Source organism: Mustelus asterias, chromosome 4 (genome assembly GCF_964213995.1).
Source record: "Mustelus asterias chromosome 4, sMusAst1.hap1.1, whole genome shotgun sequence".
Taxonomy (NCBI): domain Eukaryota; kingdom Metazoa; phylum Chordata; class Chondrichthyes; order Carcharhiniformes; family Triakidae; genus Mustelus; species Mustelus asterias.
This window is the reverse complement of record NC_135804.1, coordinates 30,566,948-30,589,437: the sequence shown is the minus strand read 5'-3', so window position 1 is coordinate 30,589,437 and position 22,490 is coordinate 30,566,948. Positions and strand designations below refer to the sequence as shown.

Sequence of the window (22,490 nt, the reverse complement as noted above, 5' to 3'; positions counted from 1 at the left end):
ATAACATTCCGCTGGGTAGAAAGGGCCATAAAATCCTGGCCCATGTCTAGACAGAATCCCTTTCAACGTTTCCTATTGAGATGAACTCAAATGACTAACTTTATTTATGTTCATTAAAAAAAAAGTGTAAATATTTTGGATGATGTGGAACAGAACTTCACAAACTGGGGGATTCAATTTCTGATCAGTGCTAAATTAACCACTCCGGACGGAAGAAGATTAAAGGGAAAAGAAAAATAAGGTATGTTTATGATCAAAGTAACCAAAATCAAGATTTAACTTTTTACACACAGATTGCTCATTAATCCATTATAGCAAAGGTTCCTAACATGATCAATGAAGGCTGATGTACTGTGCCAGTTGTAAAAAAAAACCCCAAACCACAAAAAGATGCGAATTGAAAACATGATAATTAAATCATTGGCATGGAATCTCAATCTCAGCTGGCTAGGAAATCATTTGTGCCCCTGTTCAACAGGAAGATACCAAATAAATGATAAGGAAATACTGTCTCAGATTAAAACTAGCTGAAACGATGCCCTGAACTGACACATACGTACTGTAAATTTAAAATAATATTTTTTGAAGTGAAGTACTTGTCATCAGTATGCAGTAACGTATGACAACATGCAATAAATATCCATATTAAGGTTACTGTTGCCATCTTAATGGAAATATATTTTTTCAATCTCATGTAGAATCTTAAGGGGCCACACCAACAGTTATTCAGTTTAACTTGACATTAATTAACAATGCAGTTCATTTTCTGGGATACAATACTTTATTGCCTATTCTTGTCTCTTGCTCTGTAACAACTCAAAGAGCCCAAAATAATTTTGCATATTTTGTGACCCAAAGTTAACGGTGAATAAAATACAGCTGAAATTACTGTTATTCCCAAAACAGATTAAAGTCTTCATGAAATAAAATTTAAATTACAAAAGAATGTTTCACTTAACAAGTGGGCTCATTTTTATCAGTATAGATTTTAAACCATTAGGGAAAGCCATGAGATTCATTCAATTTATTATTGCTCTACCAAATCAAAATTAAACTTTGACCTAAGCTTTTATTTTATAAAGTGATCAAAAATAATTCAAATGCACATAATTGCACAGACACAGCTGTTCCATTAAGGTAGTGAGGTTATACTGTCAGTTCAGATGGTCCATTAAACTAAATGAATCAACTGTGATTGAAATGATGCATGAATAACTTTTGCCAAGTGGTAAAGGAGACAATCTCAGCAATCCACATTCTTGGAGACAAGTGTTATCCTGCAGTCAGTACTGCTATACATACATAACTAAGCTTGAATGCTTAAACAAAGTAACTAGCAATCATGAACATGAGAAATATCAATTTTTCCTCAGCTATGTAGGATCAGGTTGAATCAATGTAAATAAATCACAACTCCTCTATTTAAATAATGGAATGATTTTGTATGTCAGAGACTGCATTATGAAAATATTTTTAATCCTAGATGTTCTTTCAACACACCATAATAAAAACTTTCTTCCATTGTATTAATCCATGTTTCATGTTAAACAAGAAGATTGTAGTTACGCTGATATCATTACCAGCATAACTCATTTATTGAATCCATGTGATCTTGCAAAAACACACTGCAGCTTATAGACTGTGCATACAAATTAGCATTTCCAACAGTTAAATCCAACTTCTTTCAAAGACCAGAACTGCTTGCTATGTTTTGCAGTAGCCTCAATTTAAAAAATAAGCTTGTTTCTTCTTATAAAAGTTACTGAAGAAGCAGTATTTTTGCACTTACAGCTGTTAAGAGCATCAAGTATATATACCATCAACTGCCCAATACATTCAGGACTTGTCAAAAACTGTCCGACATATTTCTTTCTGAAAAAATTAAATATTTGTTCTCACCCACAATTCAAAAGACCAAATAAGATGGCAGCTACAAAACCATACTTGTAATGGGCAAGTGAGTACTTGTGTGCTAGAAAATACAATACTTAAAAAAAAAACTCCCAATGTTGTAAGCCACTTTAAAATTTCACATCAAAAGGGAAATGTTTTTATTTAAGCCATTTTGCTCAGTTTTAGTTAGGTAAATCTTGAGATTTAAATTGCCATATCCCTTTGCATTCATCCATTTGTAGAATCATAAAATGTTCAAAATTTCCATTGTTACTTTAAGCCTTACGATCTTTAAGACATTGAGTTAGTGCATTGATTTACTAACAATATACTGGGAAAAGTTCTGCAATTTTAAGACCATGAAAGTGAATAGACTATCAATGTGTTTTAATCACAATAGGAACTTCCAAATATTCACAGATCTTAAGATTTGTTGGACACCAATCACCAATAGCAAAATGCTAATACACAAAACTTATTTTTAAGCCAAATTTGAAGTTTAAAAACCTTCAAAAAATGGTTACATAATTTAACTGACAAATGTATTTCATAATAGAGACAAGGTTGACCAGGAAATACTAAACTGCCACATGACCTTTAATGTATCAGATTATGACGGGAAGCTGAAGTGTTTGACTACTAATATTTTGCTGGTACGTTATATAGAAATTATTAATCTTGCAACAGAAAACACGGGGACCAATAATCAAAACACTTTCCTGTCCAGACAATTGAAGTTAGCAAATTAGCCACAGTGCAGATGGAATAGTATCAAATTACTAGCTTTGCAGACTCGTAAAAAAAATTAGATTCAAGCTTTGTGACTGTAGACCATTTAAAAAATTATGCTTTTGAAAAACAAGGCAGGAAGTCACATTGTTCAAGAGAACAATGATACAACGAAGATTCTTTGTTGCTAAATCAGATTGTCACAGACATTGAGCTCATTATCAAAATTCAGCAAGTGAACTAACTGGTACTGTTTTCTGACTGAGCAAGCATCAGGAATCCTCACCCATGAAAAGTAGATTTCTGGATGACAAAGCATTGAGAGTCATCTAATATAACCTATACTGTTTACAAGTTAAATGCTAAAGAGGGCAAAACTGCTTTCGAAGACAGTTGGATATTTTGTGAGATCCTTTGTTGAATGAAAAATCATTACGGTATAGAATCCACTGCAACCACTTTATAACGTTCTTTGCTCTAGTTGCCAATAAATGCAAGTGGCGAGTAGTAGAAAAACAATAGCTTCTTGATGTGCTCTGAAATCTTGCAAAGCTGCTGGGCACATACTGACAAACTGGATCACATCTTCTGTGCAAATGTTCCAAGTTCTGCAAAAATCACTGGGTAAAGCAGGAAGAGTGTGTAGTGCATACCATAAGCAGATACTCCAACGATGAACATGATGTTGATAGAGACTAATATGGGTGTGTTTTGAAAAGTGATCAGCATTTGTAGGCATGATATTCCTCAAAGTTTGTTCATTAATTTTGCAACCCACATGGAGGGCTGATATACATGTTATGATGTTGTGCATAAGGGCACTCTTAGGATATGACCTTCCCAAAGATTTACCAAAATCCACTGGTGGAAGAGAGGATGTTACCACCCAAACAATCACTGCCACGATTGAGGGGGAAAGTTATTTACTTCTGCTAAATCTTGCACTGGTGATCCATTGAGGTTATATGTGATCTTTATCCTCATGCGAAGTTGTTGCTAAAAACAGAAAGACAAAATTGATTAACATTAAAAGAAAAACAATAGCCGTGTAAGGTCCTGGATCAGCAGCCCAGAAGCTGCAACTTCAAATTGCAATTGCAAATTTGAATTTAATAGATCTGTTAACTTGTAGACTACAGCTGGAAGAAACGGCCATAAATGCTACTGGCATTTGTAAAAATTGTCGATTGGGAACAATACCCGAATCTAATGCAGCCTGTATGACTAATCCACTTTCTCCAGTTGATCTTAATGCCACTTTGAAGCAGTTTAGCATGCTATTTAGTTGTACAATTGCTGTACTGTGCTCACAATGAGATGGACAATTGATGTGACTTGCCAGTGTGGCTCAAAGCATGTGATTAAATGAATTGAATCCATAGATTCAGCAGTAAAACATGCATTAACCTGGGTTTAGATCAAGGAAGGCAATGCTTTAAAAAATCCTAGAGGAAGGAGATCATATTTAAAAGGGAACTGCAAATTATTCCTAGTAACTTTGTGCTTAAAAAATGGAGTTCTAAACATCAGATTTTACAGTTAAGTCAAGTTATTCACTCAAATTTCAGCCGAGTGGTTCTACATTGCAACATAACCAGTTAGCCTTGTTATGTAGACTGGAAAGTAGAAGGTTCAAGCAGGAAGGCAAAAATTCAGGAGCAGCTTAAAGCAAAAAATTAAGATAGACAAGAGTGCCATCATTTGAACCAACAGAAAATACTGGATAAACTCAGGAGGTCTGGCAGCATCTGTGCAGAGAAAGGAGTTAAGTTTTGGATCCACAAGGCTTTTCTACAGAACTGCTGAGTTTATCCAGCATTTTCTGTTTTTATCTGCAAAACTTTGCTTTTATCATTTGAGCCAAGTTTGACACTTGCTTATCACTCACTCCCCGCAGAAGGCAGTGGAGGCCAGGTCATCAAGTGTCTTTAAGACAGAGATAGATAGGTTTTTGATTAATAAGGGGATCAGCGGTTATGGGGAAAAGGCAGGAGAATGGGGATGAGAAAAATATCAGCCATGATTGAATGGTGGAGCAGACTCGATGGGCCGAGTGGCCTAACTCTGCTCTTGTCTTATGGTCTTACTCCTCAGACAAAGAAATTTTAGCACAAGATGCCAGCATTCTGAGCGGACCTACATAGAGTACAGGTCAAACTAAGTGTAGTTATATTTTCCTGCTTTATTTTATTTTAAGGAAATATCCAGTCCTTTTCAAGGATGCAACCAATTCAGCATTGATTATTCTAGGAAATCTGTCACATTCTACAATTCTTGGTAATATAACTGCAGTGCTAATCCCATCCCTTCTCTACTTTGCCTCAACTTGACTTCAATTTATCCATCAATGGGGATTAGCGGTTTACTGTTCATTTCTTAAATGGCGTGTCAATTTTCAGGCATACATTCAACAGTTTCCAGGCCACTTTTAAACTGAATTAAATTCTCAAGGTACTACAGTGGAGATTAACTTTTTTTCAGGCCTCTGGATTACTGTAAAACCTCTTGATTACTGGTCCAGGAATACACCACTTCCCTCCAGTCATTCCTCACAGTCAGAGGTCATAGAGGTTTACAGCTTGGAAACATGCCCTTCAGTCCAACTTGTCCATGCCGCCCCTTTTTTAAACCCCTAAACTAGTTCCAATTGCCCGCATTTGGTCCATATCCCTCTATACCCATCTTACCCATGTAACGAAGCGCTTTTTAAAAGACAAAATTGTACCCGCCTCTACTACCACCTCTGGCAGCTTGTTCCAAACACTCATCACCCTCAAAGAATTGCCCCTCTGGACCCTTTAGTATCTCTCCCCTCTCACCTTAAACCTCTGCCTTCTAGTTTTAGACTCCCCTACCTTTGGGAAAAGATATTGACTATCTAGCTGATCTATGCCCCTCATTATTTTATAGACCTCTACAAGATCAGCCCTAAGCTTCCTATGCTCCAGAGAAAAAGTTCCAGTCTATCCAGCCTCTCCTTATAACTCAAACCATCAAGTCCCGGTAGCATCCTAGTAAATCTTTTCTGCACTCTTTCTAGTTTAATAATATCCTTTCTATAATAGGGTGACCAGAACTGTACACAGTATTCCAAGTGTGGTCTTACTAATTTCTTGTACAACTTCAACAAGACATCCCAACTCCTGTATTCAATGCTCTGACCAATGAAACCAAGCATGCCGAATGCCTTCTTCACCACTCTGTCCACCTGTGACTCCACTTTCAAGGAACTATGAACCTGTACCCCTAGATCTCTTTGTTCTATAACTCTCCCCAACACCCTACCATTAACTGAGTACGTCCTGCCCTGGTTCGGGAAACCAAAATGCATCACCTCTCATTTACCTAATCTCTGGTGGTATCCTGATAAATATTCATTGTAGCTCTTTAAGACTATTAGATCCTTTCTATAGCAAGACTGCAAACAGCATTCCAGATAAGCCCGAATATTATTCTGTATAGAGCTAACATGATTGTCTAGAGGGATTGAATACAAAAGCAGAGCTCCAAATTCCACCTGCCTTCTCAAGTGCTGGGAATGGCGGACTTGTTTTTCTCCAGTGGGGAAGTGCTGTTGCCACTTTAAGCCCTAATGACCGCAAAAGATCAGAATTCTGAAGACATGAAACAGGCATTTCTTACCCCTCATTATGTCATTTGCCCAAGAGGAACTGGTCTTCACTCTAGATTCAACAGAACTAACTTAAACTAACATCTTTTACAAACTCCTGCTTAGCCGATTACTGATCCAAAATCTAAACTGCTGGATTAGCCCAATACCTATGATCCTAGTTCATAATTGTGGATCTCAAAGTGGTAATTCAAAGCTTTGAACTTCTCTTCAGCCCCACCATTCCCACCCTGTATCTATCCTCCATTCCCCGTACATATGCATTCAGAACAGGCATATGATCTCTTAAAAAAAAATCCAAGGTTAGTCCAACAAAATTCATCGCTGCTGAAACAATGCCGACTGTCATCAACTTTTGTTTTTTTATAGAAGACCAAACTCCTCGTATCATAAGAACTTGATTTGTTAGTTCACAGAAACACTGCAACTGGATCAGAGGCAGATCTCCCAAGGGGTAAGTGAATCACTCCTTCACAGACTTATTTTGCACATATAAATTTGTAGCTTGCGATTATTTTGCTGCTTCATATAAAGATACTGGCTGTTTTAGTTTGAAAACCTTTGGTCTGTGGTTATATTTGTTACTACAGAGAACAGTAGTCTCAGACTATGCTAAATACAGTTGCCCTGGGTAACCCATGGCAGAGAACAGCATAAAAAAGCAGCTCGTGTAATTTTCCAGTGTGCTATACTGCAGTATCAAGGGGTTGAATAAGGTACAGAGCCCACATTTCCCAATTATTAACTAGGTTGAAGTTGAATACCGCCCTAGAAAATGGCCACACCCCAAATCAATCACTATTGTGAGCTCTTGCCAATTGCAATTGTGTACACGTCTTTGGACAGGCTCTTAAAAGCAAGCATTTTTGGCACAGACATCAATCATCAACCTTTTAAAAATAAACAATTCAATTTACCAACTAATTATTATGCACCAATAAAACAATTAAATGGCTCTGCAGCAATTTTTAAAAGCCATTTGCTTACTTAAGATCAGGTGAACTATGCAAAATTCTAATTGTGAATGCAAATACATTTCAGCTATATTAGTAATGCTGCTTATAACAGCAATTTTTTAAATGCAAAAAATCTAAAACACTGGAATGCACTGGTTCATGGAAGATTTTATATTTGGCGATATGCAAATTACTTTTAATGGACACTTGGATGGGTGGGGAAGTCATTCCTAAAAAAACGACTGCAATTGTGTAGAAATGCAACTTGCAATTCCAGTCACTGGGAGAAGAGTGAAGGAAAATGAAGTAAATTACCACACAGCAAAGGTATGTGTGCTACATTTATGCAGATGTGGCATTGATAGTGGAATCTGAACCAATTGTTGGGAAATAAATGGCAGAAAGTGCACATTTTAATGTAAAATCTCAAAAATGGGATGTAATAAGTACATTTTATTCTCATTGTTTCTTAGCAAATGGATGCCTGCAAAACAACGCAAGTTTTCACATGCTGTCTGAAGGGCGCCAACTCAAGTTAGACCAAGTCAGGGGTATGGAACCCCATTTACGACTCCCAACCCTTTCCAGTTGGATCATACTAATTAACATGAAAAAGCCTAAAAAAGCTCAAGTGAAGCTTTTCATTGAGGGGATAAAAAATTAATGCTGCACTTTATAGTTTCAAATAATTTTAATGAAAAACAGTGCTATAACCAAACCTGAGAGTGGTTTAGCTACACCATGGTTATAGATAGTACCTTTGGTTCAAGAAACTGATTTTATGGATGTGACCATTACTATTTCTAAGGTAACCATGACTAAATATTTTGAATGTACTATCAAAAGTTAATACGAGAATAAATAATCACAAAAATGGTCGACACATGTTACGTTTGTTTTAAAGGTGACCATATGGACAAAATTATTTTTTAAAAAGTCAAAGAATGCAACAATTCCGAGTTGGGGCTATTTTAAATTTGTCTTTCTCAATTTTGCATAAATTCAATACCAGTATTTTATTTACCACATACAAATTCATTTTATACCAGCTACATGGCAATTTGCCAAGCATTTGGTTTAGAAATGCTGAAATGTCTGTGTGGGTTTCCTCCGGGTGCTCTGGTTTCCTCCCATAGTCTGAAAGACTTGCTGGTTAGGTGGATTGGCCATGGTAAATTCTCCCTCAGTATTCCCGAATAAGCACTGGAGTGTGGCAACTAGGGGATTTTCACAGTAACTTCATTGCAGTGTTAATGTAAGCCTACTTGTGACACAAATAAATTAACTTTAAAAAAACTGAAGAGGAAGACAGCATCAAGATGATCTCAAATGCTGCCAAGAATCCCTCAAATTGTGATTCACGAGGAATCTATGACATACCTTTTGTGGATTAAGTACTTTAATGACCTGTGTGACAGCTCCTGCATTTCGTGCTGGAATTACATTATTACTTGGAGAAAGAAGCTGTAGCTGAAATGTCTGCAAAATGCAAGAAAAACAACCTTGATTTAAGCATTCAAAACAGAAATTAAATATGTGAATTATTCTAAGACTTAAAAGTATTGTGGGTTTACTTGAAATATGCACGAGACTAAAAACAGAATTTGTTAAACAAATCCCTATTATTTAATTCTCTTATAAAATCAAAGATCAAGCACTACTCAGACTCAAGACACCCAATATAAAAATCAAAAATGCTTAGTGCACTGATCCCTCATTCACAAATCTAACAGAGCTCTCTTACAAAACTGTCACTTTTCTTTCCTCAGCAGCCCGTGATAATGTAGCACAAAAGCTGAAAACATTGCTTGATTACAGCTGTGATCACTGCCAAGCAACAGAAATCAAGTTGCTGCCTTTCCTTAGGGTCTGCACCATTCCTCTTTTTTCTTTCAATAAACTTCCATAAATTTTGTACGTTTGGGGCAAAAACTCTTCAATTTGGATTTTCTGGATCATTACCACATTTATTTTATTAGCTCTTCAAATGTTACAGACTTCAAATTGGGGAAGTCTATTTAGCCCATGCTGGGGTTTATTTTGTTAAATCATTGTTCTAACTGATGAATTACTCACTCACTGTTACCCAACATCCTAGCTAGTGGACAGTTGTGAAGTAATTTACTTAAACAACAATTACCTTGGCCTAATGGTATATTAACCAGATAAATACCTTTGGTACTGCAGCTTGAAATACAAAGTCAGTCATGTCTCCTTCTGTGGAGTTGGTAGCATTAATTGTAACAACAGTTACATTAGGATTTGTGTTGGAACGTTCGAAGTTAAATTCTATTTTCAAACCACCTTTACAGTAAGCTGTAACAGGTGGAATGCCTGTAGAATTAAAAAAATGTATTCAGTGACAACATAACAATGCTTAATAATTTCCAGTTTCCAGGCCCTAACCTTTAAGTCATGAATGTTTGGTCAATCTACATCATTGTTCATAACAATTGCACTTTTGCTTGGAGTAGAGCAACTTGTCTCCATCAACCACCACCCCAAACAAGCTGTCACATTGAACATTTTGTCCTGCAAAAGGTGCCACTATGGGAATTTGTACTTGTTCTGGTTATGCTTGCCTTTTTCTAGCATGCATGGAACATTGTGTGTTCTGGTTCTACCTGGGTCCCGAAGTCAATAACCATCACCGCCACTTCCTGCTGTCAAGTGGAAGCTTTGCTCCTAGCTTCTATCCCTCCTGTACCATCACTTCTCTTCCATTCCTCAACTCCTCAAACTCAATTTCTAGGGGTAGTTATCCATCTGTTCCTACAGCTCCACTCAGCCTTGAGGATCCCATTCCATTCTCCAAGTTCCACAGCTTCCATTCCATAATGCCTTCCAAGCCAGAATGTTTGCAACGTTTTCATTGTTGTTAACCCACTTTTGGTTGACAGGGCACTCAGTTGCACCGGTTCCATTTTCGGCCTCAGCCCTTTCTCCTCTCTTGGGAGTTCTACCTTACATTCCCTAGTCTCCATATTCAATTTTTATCATTCCAGCGCAATATCACAAACACATTTATGCCCTGCCGCATTCCCAAGGATCCATTCTAATTAACCATAACACCCTTGTCCACTCTTCCATTACCCCCAATATTTACCCAAGCAACCACAGGAGGTGCACAGACCCTTTATCCTCTTCCCTCACCATAGCCCAGAGCTCCATATGTCCATTCTGGGTGAAAATGATTTATTTATAGTGTAATTGCTCCTTACAAGCAGGTTCCTCTACTTAAAGTGCAGGTTGGATGATTCGTTTGTTGAGCACCTTTCAGTTTGCAAGTTGAACCATGAACTTCAAATCACTTGCCATTTTAATTCACCATCGTCTATTGCCTAAACATTGGCAACTGTGTCTGCAGCTGTCTGGACCCCAAGCTCTGAAATTTCCTGCCTAAACCTCTCCACCTCCCTTTCTTTGAGACACCCCATATTTGACCAAGTTTTTAGTCACATATCCTAATACACTATGTGGCTCAGCATTACAATTTGTTTGATAACAATTGCAAATTGTACTTTGGGATATTTTACTATGTTAAAAGTAAAGCATAAATGCAAGCTGCTGTAGGCCATGGCTTCCTGCAGTATCTCAAAATAGTTCAGCACAAGTTTGAGGAGCAGAGCCTCATCTTTATCTTAGACACTGAAGAGCTTCCAACCTCAACAAGTTCAATAATTTTAGACCATATCCATTTTCTCTCGGACAGTAGTTGCTTGTAATGGGGAATGGGTGGAACAGAACGAACAGGACTGAAGTTGTTGTGGACTGTCACATGGAATCCCCCTATCAGCATTGCCATTGATATGGCAGCCTGCCTTCCTAGGGTTCATTTGTCCATCCTTCACTTCTAGTCTTGCCTCATTATGATCATTTGCCTTTCACTATTTCCATCTCCATGCATTCGACTCAAACCCCAGCCCCACTGTTCCTCTACAAAAGGCCTCAAATCCATTTAGTTAAACGTGATCTGTCGTTAACAAATTGAGCTGACTTTTCTTATTAGTCCACCCTTATCCTGTTCATTTTGTTGTTTTTAAAAAGATTTCCCACCAGAGTTTACACCGGCCTGTCATAGCTGGGTTTACTCTTGCACCTTTTTTTGAGCAATTCTCCAGTCCTTTGATTCCTGTAACTAAGGATGATTGGAAAGCTCTGCCACAATTCCTCCCTCACTTGCTTCAGTATTGTCTGATCCAGTCCCGGTGACATCAATTAAGTAGAGCCAGCCTAATTCCTTCTCACAGTCAGATTTTATCCCACTACCTCCTCTTTCACTTTGATTTTGCCATCATCTGTTCCCTTATTCATTTAGTATCTCAGCCATGCAGAGATCTTCATTTTGCTCTAATTGCCCACACCCATCTTTTCACCACTCTTTCACTATTTATATGTCCAGAGAGACTTTTGGATTAATTTTGTTGGCTCCTTGTTTTTTCTCTTACTCTTCCTTTGCCTCCCTCATTTCCTTTTTCACTCCCTCTCAACTGTATACATGAGAACCAGGTTGAATATAGAATAAACTCATCTGTCGTATGCACTTTTTTACTATCTAGAGAGCTCTAGCTTTGCTTGGCACAGCCTCAAAATAAAGGGGGGTCAGTTTAGGACAGAGTTGAGGAGGAACTTCTCTCAGAGGGTGGTGAATCTCTGGAATTCTCTGCCCACTGAAGTGGTGGAGGCTACCTCGTTGAATATATTTAAATCACGGATAAATGGATTCCTGATCGGTAAGGGAATTAGGGGTTATGGGGATCAGGCGGGCAAGTGGAACTGATCCACTTCAGATCAGCCATGATCTTATTGAATGGCGGGGCAGGCTCGAGGGGCTAGATGGCCTACTCCTGCTCCTATTTCTTATGTTATGTTCTTGCCCAACTTTGCTCCCACATAAGTATCACAACAATACCTAAACCATCTTTTCTTTAAAGACAGCTGTTATTCCATTATTATTTTGTTTGCTAATCTTCAATTACAATTTACCAGCACCAGATCTGTTTTCATTGCATTGATATTAATCGCCATGCTCAATTAATTACTTTTACTCTGGACTGCTTCTTTTCCTTTTGCATTGCTGACCTACAACTTAAAATCACCACCCCCCAAATCTTCCTCCAGATACTTAATCCACTTGACCCACAAGAACACATCGAAGCTGCCGCCATCCAGGACAAAACAGCCACCTGTTTGATCAGCACGCATTACACTAAAACTTAATCCCATCACCACACACTGACTACAGTATGTACTGTCTGCAAGATGTAACACAGCAACTCATTAAGACTCCTTCAACACCACCACTTTTAATTCCTCCAGTTGCCGCTGCCGCCCCCCGACTTGGAAACATAATGCCTTTCCTCAATCCTCAGTCACAATCCTTGAACTTCCTACCCAACAGGACTGTGCAAGTACCTTCATATATGGATGGGAGAGGTTCAAGGTGGCAACTGACCACCACATTTGAGGGTAATTATGGATAGGCATTAAATTATGGCTCTGCCAGTGATGCCCAAATCCTGAAAATAAATTAATAATTTAAGAACTGTAAAAATCACTTCATGTGAAACTACGCTTAGATGCTTTCAGGAAAGAAGAATAGGAAGAAATAAATGTAGCCATTCATTTGAATTTCAGTGGCAAAAGAAAATTTACCTGAAGCTAGATCATTGAAGACTCCCTGTGACGCTAAACCGTCCAACATAAATGGTGCCTGCGAAATTTGTGGTGCTTGGACATTTAATGACATGGTTCCACCTGAAAATCAAAACCACAATTTAGTCGATCAAAAATGTTAAGGAAATAGTGGCCATGAAATGGCCAAAATCTTAAATTCTTATGGTACATTTTTTCCAGAACTTTGTGTTGTCTTCCGACAACTGTGTTCTTTTATTACTTCATATCATGTTACACAAAACCTGTATTTGTTAAAAAATTTCAGAAATATTTATACTGTAACTATTTTATAAACAAATGTTTAAAGTGACTTATCATTCGATGTGTCCTTTTCAAAAATGAAGCTACTCTTTATACAGCACCAGCACAAACAATTAGGGCAAAGTGACCTCCACTCCATTACCAACCGTAAAACTTTGGTTCCAAATCAAAGTTGGGTTAGGGCTTAAATGACAATGTTAACTCCATTTCTCTCTCCACAGATACAGTCTGGACTGCTGACTATTGCCAGCATTTTCTTTATTTTCAAACTCAGATTTGCAGTATTTTGCTTTGTGCTGTTCTGGTTTCCATACCCATGGAAGAATATAGCTGCTTGAGAGGGGGGGTGCAACAAATGCTCATTGGGTTGATTCCTGAGAGCCCTGTCCTAAGAGGACAAATAAGAATAAGATGGACCTATATTTTCTAGAGTTTAAGCAGCATGAGAAATGTCTCATACAAGGTTCTAAGGGGCTTGACAGGGTGGCTTAGACATTATTATCCCTGGCTAGAGATTTAGAACTCAGGGGCATTGTCTCAAAATAGAGGTTCACCATTTAAGACTGAGGAGAAATTTCATCATTCAGATGGTTATGAACCTTTGGCATTATCTGTTCTAGAGGGTCTGGGTGCTCAGTTGCTGAGTACATTCAAGATAAAGACTGATGAATTGTTGGACTTGGGGATTGGACAGAAAGGTATTGAGTAATGTGCTATCAGGAGACGATGGCCTAGTGGTATCACTAGACTCTTAATCAAGAAACTCAGCTAATATTCTGGGGGGCCCGGGTTCGAATCCTGCCACAGCAGAGGGTGGAATTTGAATTTAAAAATATCTGGAAACCAATCTACTGATGACCAAGAAACCATTTGTTTGTCTGAAAAACCCCATCTCGTTCACTAATGTCCTTTAGGGAAGGAAATCTGCCATCCTTACCTGGTCTGGCCTAAATGCGACTCCAGAGCCACAGCAATATGGTTGACTCTCAACTGCCCTCCAAGGGCAACTAGCGATGGGCAATAAATGCTGGCCGGCCAGTGAAGCCCATGTCCCACAAGTGAATAAAAAAGGCCAACCATCTCAGTGAACGACAAGCTCAAGGGATCACATGATCTATGCTTATCCCTATTTACTTTACTTTTGTGATTTGTATGGTTTGCATACTTGCGTTAACTATTAATTGTGACACTAGATTAATCCACTTAGGAAAGTGGTAAACTCAGTATGCAAAAGCTGACTTTATCCCCAAACTGAGGAACTTTATATGCACAAAGAACACAGGCAGTTCTTCCCCCTCCCTGACACCCGTTGCCATTATCCGCAGCTCTGAGTCAATCTCCCTCAGTAATGACCTCAGCATGATGCAGACTATGCCCAAGCATGGCTGAGAATTATTTACTCTTAACGCCACACCTCCTTGCACTAAAACCAATCTCAGATTATTTTTTTCTATTGCAATGATTAGATTAAAAACACTCATTTTGGACATGGTCTAATTTTCTTGTACACAATACCGAATAAAGGATCAACAGCTATGAAATTTGAACTCTAGCTTTACAAAAAAATCTAAGGATTATTTCTTAAAGATTATGGCCATTCATTTTAGCTGCAAGTTAAAAGAAAGGCTAGTTCATCTTGTAACATACCAGATTCAATTGCAACATCGACATCGGGATTTAAGGGGTAACATATCCTCAGGCTACAATTCTCAATTCCTAAATATGAACCTTAAAATGCTGTTCCTAATTGAAAGGGAGCATTGATATAGTGTAGAAGAAAATGCAGATGATAGGTTATTGACCTGAAATGTTAACTACGTTTCACCATAGACGCTACCTGACCCAAAAAACTTTTTTAAACAAAGCATTTTCTGTTCCTATTTCAGATTTACAACATTTGGTGTTTTGGTTTTGCACTGATAGGACAGTCTGATGGGATGAACCTTACTGTCTGCCATGATTATTGCCTTGCTCTAGGTATGCAACCACCAAACTTTTAGTCAGGAAACCCACCCAGTAGTTTGCCATCCACAAAACCAAATATGCCAAGTGAGACAGAACCAAAAAATGTTGGAAACGCTCAGCAGGTCTGGTAGCATCCGTGGAGACAGAAACAGAGTTAATGTGCCAGGACTGTGACCTTTCATCAGAACTGTTTCAGATTTCCAGCATCGGCAGTATTTTGCTTCTGTCTGTTGAGGTTTCATTGTAAAGCAGGAAATAGTTCATTATCTGGCCCAAGTAAACAGCCAGGGAGGAGGAAGTTGTGAAGAAGAGATGCAGCTTTTGACAGGAGCCAAATAAGGTGGGGCTTCAGTCTTTTGTTAAGCAAGACTCCGGCTCATCCATGGCTTGTAACTGGCCATGGAGTCGGAGAACATTTGCTGTGGGTATGCATTTTAGGGTGGTGGCAAAGTACATAGTACAACTACCACTGAATGTTTGTACAGGATGCGTGATCGATGTGGGGTGGTGAGCAGTTCAAGAACATTCCAGTCATGTTCCTCAAATTACATAATTCCTTGGGATGAAATTTGGAAGAATGTCAAAAGGATTATGCCAAAGCAATTGATTATTCTGAGCATTCTATGTTAGGCCAAAGAACATGAGCCTTATAATTCCCGCAGATGCAGATCTGTGTGTATTTGGTTTACCTACCTGAGCGATTACACCACACCACTATATAAATTAATGATCTGCCACAGGGAAGATCACTTCAAAGATCCTCATCGCCTCCTCCCAATGGTCAAAAAGAATTATTTCCAGAGACTTGTTTCCCCCCCAGAGGCACCACTACAGACATTATCCTCACTGTGGTAAATGCAACAAAAATCTCAAGGAGCAGCATTAACTGCTGTGTATGGCCTTTTTTGACCTACAACTCTTTAACCTGTGAAAGCTTATGGAGCATTCGCCTCAAATTTGGCTGCCATCAGAAATTTGTCACTGTCCTTTGCCTATTCCACGATAACCTGCAAACAGAGATCCCCAATGGAACCACCACATACCCTATGCAATGAAGGTCAAACAAGGCTGTGCCATCACACAAACATTTTTCTCCATCTTCCTTCCTTCCTTGATTAGGTGCATTGGCCATGCTAAATTCTCCCTCAGTGTACCCGAATGGGCGTTGAAGTGTGGCGACTAAGGGATTTTCAGAGTAACTTCATTGCAGTGTTAATGTAAGCCTACTTGTTACAAAATAAACTTCAAACAAAACTTAAGATCTCCAGATAATTACACAGCATTGGAGATAATTTAAAAACGGAAGGGAAGCTATTTAACTTATGTCACCTTCAACCTAAAACCACTCCAACTTCATTACTGAGCTCCAGTGTGCAGATAGATAACAGTCATTGTGCATGCTCACTCAAACAAAGTTCCAAGTTATTGTTGACTCCTTTGAAACACAAGAAAATTGGTCTTCCGTTAAACATCTGGAAAACCAAGGACCTCCCCTCTTCCAACAAAATTCCCACAGCACAACCGATCAACAGTGGGATCCTGAAAAATGTGGGCAACGTTCTGCACTTCAGGAGCCTCCTTTCGACGAAGCTAAAAGAAAACGATGAAAAGCACCATTGCCTCCCCTCAGCTAAATTGAAAAGAGCATATTGGAGGACAGGGATCTGAAATCGGAGACCAACGTCATGGTTTACCAGGCACTAATGAAGTCTGCATTCTTATATGCTTCAGGGACTAGGATAAACTAGTCAGGGGAGGTGATAGCACAGTAGTATTATTACTGGACCAGTAATCCAGAGAGGGAGGGCAATGCACTGGGGAACTGGGTTCAAATCCCATCACAGCAAATGGTGAAATTTGAATTCAATAGAAATCTGTAATCAAAAGTCTAATGGTAACCATGAAACCATTGCTGATGGTCCGGTCCATTAATGCCCTTTAGAGGAGGAAATCTGCTCTGGCCTACATGCAACTCAAGATCCACAGCAACGTCTTCTGAAATGGTTTAGCAAGCCGCTCAGTTAAACAATTAGGGATGTGCAATAACTGCTGGCTCAGCCAGCAATGCCCGAATCAATGAAGAAAGGCACCTCAAAGCACTGGATACAGAACGTTGCCTTTATTCTTCAAATCTAGTGGAATCCAGTGGCAGGAAAGGTGATCCACAGCAGCAACACTCCCAAGTTAACATATCAAGGTGAAAACCACTGGGCAGGACATGTCATTTGTTTTCCTCATACGACAGTCCCAAAGCTAACATTCTACTCAGAACACAGCAGGTTTTAGGGATGTTCTTGGACACAGATAAAAAATCCCTGTTAACTTATGGGAGTCTCTGGCTCTTAAATAAAACAAAATGGAGAAGGTTCATTTGGAAATTCACCAATCACATCAAGATGCTATGTCATGAATATACAGAGACAAAGTCAGAGCATCAGAGAATGCACAAATCTCCAAGCTCATCAACTAAATCCTCCCTGCACCACCTATGGCAGTTTGTAGATTTATCAGAAAGAACCCACTGAACTGAGGTGAAAGCATCATCCTTGATCACAAGGGACTGTCAATGATGATATAGGCTATTCTAGCTGTCACTTCTTTTCAAGATGCATTTCTCCACAGTAAATAGGGGTGACACAGTGGTTAGCACTGCTGCCTCAGCACCAGGGACCTGGGTTCGATTCCCGGCTTGGGTCACTGTGTGGAGTTTGCACATTCTCCCCATGTCTGCGTGGGTTTCCTCCCACAGTCCAAAGATGTGCAGGTTAGGTGGATTGGCCATGCTAAATTGCCCCTTGGTATTAGGGAGACCAGCTAGGGTAAATGCATGGTGTTATGGGGATTGGGGGGGGGGGGGATTGTGGTTGGTGCAGACTTGATGGGCCGAATGGCCGCCTCCTGCGCTGTAGGGATTCTACGAAATGGTATAAATATCTGTGGAGCATGGAACAATTACAACAGGTAATGTACGGATTACATACACACAGAAGCCAACACGATCCTGATCAATTTCTAAAGTGACAATGAGCAACCCAGAAATGGATCTCAAGTTACCAAGGTGTCAAACGGCAATAATCCAATCTTGCAAAAATTACTCTTTACGTAGGCAGGACTTTAAGCATATTCTTCAACAGAATTACAAATTATCTTGGTTTCTAAACAGTGAGCTGTTTCACTTAAACATTGAGATTGTTAAAATAAATGTGCAAATATGGTCTCCTTTAACTGGGAACATGGGAGGAGGTGGCAGCCATTTGGCCCAATGTACCTGCTCCACTATTCAGAGATCATGGCCAATCATCTACTCCAATTATCCTCATATCCCTTGATGCCACTAGCATCCAGAAATCTATTGATTTGTCTTGAACATGCTCAATGATAGAGCATTTGGGGTAGAGAATTCCCAAAGTTCACCACCATCAGCGAAGTAATTTCTCAACTCATCCTGCTTATTCTGAACCAAAATTCCACAACACCGACAACAAGTTTTATTTATTAGTTGAACAAAAACTTAATTTACTTAATTTTGGCCAACAACATGCAGGCTCCATTCACTGATGTGCAGTTGGGAAATCACATTGAAATCCAAGATGCAAAAGTTCAAATTAAGCAGACAAATGTTTCACTCTAAAAACATAGCCTCAATTCCTGCAGACCTTTGTATTGAGTTTAGCAACTGGCGAGATGATTGCTTTGTAGCAGTCCTAAACTTCATGCAATACAGCAATTTCTTAAAGCAGTATCAATTCCCCAAGAACCGGTAGCATTTTGTTTTTATTTTGAACACCACAAGGTAGTGCTCTTTCATTGCAAATTAATTTTTTTGGAAGTCAGGGAAAACTTTTGTACTTTTTTTCATCTCCTGCTGTCAGGGTTTTTATTACAGGTCAATGTGCCATTTCCTGCCTGATAGCTTATTCAAACACATCGATAGATACTTGGAAGCAAATGGCATTTAAACTATGTAGGGGTACACAAAACACTCCCTACTTTTCCTACTTCAGTGGAGTTGTGACCTCAATTTGGGATTACATGTGCTTCGGGACAGATTTTGCTGGGACCGAACATGACTGTCTTACTGCCACCAACTCGTGAGGCAATGCGTAGGAAAACAATGCAATGACAGCCACAATAAGATTGTAATTAGCAGGTCTCACAGCATCTGTGGAGAGAGAATAAAACCAACATTTCGAATCAGGATGACCCTTCGTCAAAGCTAAAGACAAGGAAAGTAGGACAAGATTTATACTGAGAGGGTGAGGGAGTGTGTAATTGACAGTAATGGCATAGACCAAAAGACAAAGGGAATGTAAATGATGATAAAGGCTACAAATGGTCCAGTAAGAAATCAGAACATTCAGCGTACATGCTGAAACTGCATTTGCTGCTGAGGGGCAGCATTTGGGTGAGAAATAGGAGAGGCAAAAGTAGATTCTTACAAGACACCAGAGTTAACAATACGGGAGCATCAGAGAAACCATTGCAGGTGCCTGTCTATAACTCTAATGGATCGATAAAACTTGAATCAGGAAAGTGCAGTCCCACCTAGCTGGGCAACAGTACAGGTGATGGAGGAGGCTGTGGGTCAACCATGTGAAAAGTCAGAGGAAATTCACATAGGTTATCAGTTGTTGGACATTCTTGTGAAATGTTTTACTATGGTAGATGGTCTAAATACAATGTTGTGGCTGACATTGCATTGTTTTCCTATGCATTGCATCAGAGTTGGTGGCAGTAAGTTAGTCACGGTTGCTCCAAAGCACATGCAATCCCAAATTGAGGTAATAACTCCACCCAAGTCGGAAAATTGAGTCGACACCTATTTGTTTTGAGTACCTCTAGATAGTTTAAATGGCATTTGCTTCCACGTATCTATCAATGTGATCAACTTGATTTTGGCAGGGGTTTGGAGGGATTCAAGCATGGAATTCTGGGAAAGATAGGCACTGATTTGGAGGTGTCTTTGGAGAGGACAGGAGTGATTGGAAATAAAGTTTACAAGGGCAGAGGAATCAAGAGCTATTATTTTTACAGAGAGGGGTGATGACAACAGATTTGAAGGAGCGGGTGACAGTACTTGCAGACAAAACCTTTAATATCTGCTAACACAGAAGCCAGGAAAGAAGGTTGGGTCAGCAGTTTAGTGAAAATAGGGTCAAGGGCACAGGTGGTGGATTTTATGGACAATAGGGTATAAGGGTAGATGGGAGAGAAAGTGAAGGAAGATACAAGTTCAGGATACGGCTGGGAGAAACCTTACAAAACTTAGAAAAATTCCTGAAAATGTCTTTCCAATTATGTTTCCATCCTACTCACTGCAGTTTGGTAATGACATCCTGCATGAATATGATTTGTTGTTGCTCACATCCTGAGGTTCAACAGTATCTGCGATTCTATTTTCCATTGACACATCTCCACGTTTTGTTTATTACATCATATCCTCATTAACTTAGACATCAAGTTCAGATGCATCTTCTCTCACATCGCCACTGCTAGCTTTGCAACCTCAAGGCTTTTTCACAGAATTATAGAATCCCTAAAGTGTAGGCGGCCATTCAGCACATCAAGTCTGCACCAACTCTTTGAAAGAGTACCTTACCCAGGCCCACCCCATCACCCATGCCCTATCCCCATACCCCTGTGCATTTACCATGGCTAATCCACCTAACTTACACATCTTTGGATAGCAAACTATTTCCGGTGACAAGGCCACGGTCAGTTTTCATATGCATTCAACCGCCAGTTTTACATCGTTCCAGTACCTTCAACGCCAAGAGAACTGCCAACATTGTTGAGCTGCCTTTCCAACATCAAGTTCTGAAGGTGCTGAAATTCACCTTAACTCAATCAAAATGAAAGCCACCATCTTTGAATTCTCACCAAGACTGAGATTGTAGTTTCACAAACTTACAAAGTTGTAAAAACAATGATGATAGCACTAGAACCAGTTGTAGTGTACAATGTCGACAAGGTTTTTTAAAGGTTATCAGGCTAGATGGGAATGTGGAACAAACAAACAGATCAGTCGTGATCTTATTAAATGGTAGAGCAGGCTCAAGGGGCCGAATGGCCTATTTCTGCCCCTTATTTGTATTTACGTATCAAAAAGGTTCTTTCTACTTTGTTCATTAACTTTTAAAACGGATTCACATAGAAAACTTGATTACCCATACAAGAATAATTTATGGGGAAAAATCAAATTTGCATATTTGTTTTCCATATACAAAAACTTTAGTTCAGAATGGTGCGTGGTAAAAAAATCTTCATGTTTTCAAGTATCACTGGCGTGCAAAATGGTAGTCCAAAAAATGTGAAAGGGGTTCTTGAAGGTGTGGGAAGTGAAAGTCACTTGGATGTCTGTCAAAAGGACAGATATCTCAACTTGCATTTCAATTGCCTACCTTATTCACTGCATGTGCTGGGGCAGCAGTAGGGACACAACTGGCCTTAATAGGGTCAAAAAGAACAAAAAATTAGCTAGGATTAATGTATCAAATCGCTTTCCAGAAACTCCTGCTTAAAAATGTACAATTCAGTAGACAGGCTGAGCAGGGATGTAATCAGTGTTTAATAGACCAATACATAAACCCGGGTTTTTCAATAACAGCACAATTTAAAGCCGAGTGGCTAGCTAAGTTCCACCCAGTGTTCTGGTATGTTCTCATACAGATTCAAATGCAGATTTTTGACTGCCATACACTAGAGGGAGATGTGAACAACTGAAGTAAAATTTAACAGGAAGGTAAAAATTAATGGAGCGCATTAGCATAGGGGAATTAATCAAAATGCTTTCCAAGATTCAGTGCTAGGACAATGGGCCAAATGGTCTACTTTTGTGCTAATATATATCCTTTGCAGATTTCTTTCCAAGTCTTTCTGAAATAATACCACTCTGCCTCATGTTGTTCACTTATACTTCAGACTTTCATCCCAAAAGCAATATATTTTCCACTTGCAAATTTCCCTTTTCCCACTGCATTCCCTACTTACTGTTTCTGCATCAGATCATCTATGCTAAAAAACAAAAAGTGGCCCAAGCAACGACCCTGGTAGTAGCCTACTTATTATGTTTACTTGCGAGGAAAAGCTAAGACAATAATGTGATTCTGGTTGCCTTATCAGGCGTACTGGGTCAAGGATTAAAAGACACACAAGGCAGTCAGCACACCATAATTTTATCTTTGCACAACAAGCATGTGTACAATATATTATTGTGGCTCATTATGACTTCAGAAATAGCTTCGACAAATGAGATGGGGTAAGGTGAGGATATATTAAAATGCAAGTGCAGTATCTGAGGCAAACTCCAGATGGAGTACCCCTATTTCGTATGGATGTTGAAGAAATCCATTGAAAAATAAAATGAAAATCTTTATTCC

The 22,490-nt window shown here is 39.1% G+C and overlaps 1 protein-coding gene across 4 annotated transcripts in view; it reads right to left on the bottom strand.

The window, feature by feature from the left end:
• Positions 1-119: 119 nt before the first annotated feature.
• The window catches only part of ap1g1 (adaptor related protein complex 1 subunit gamma 1), a 119,945-nt gene continuing 97,574 nt past the window's right edge, over positions 120-22,490 (bottom strand). For all 4 annotated transcript variants that reach the window (XM_078210757.1, XM_078210755.1, XM_078210754.1 and 1 more), the window contains exons 20-23: positions 12,865-12,966; positions 9,383-9,543; positions 8,590-8,688; positions 120-3,618 (exon numbers count right to left, since the gene is read on the bottom strand). In XM_078210757.1, coding sequence (XP_078066883.1) covers positions 3,517-3,618; positions 8,590-8,688; positions 9,383-9,543; positions 12,865-12,966 — 464 coding nt within the window. In that variant the 3' untranslated portion in view covers positions 120-3,516. The remainder of the gene's footprint in view (positions 3,619-8,589; positions 8,689-9,382; positions 9,544-12,864; positions 12,967-22,490) is intronic.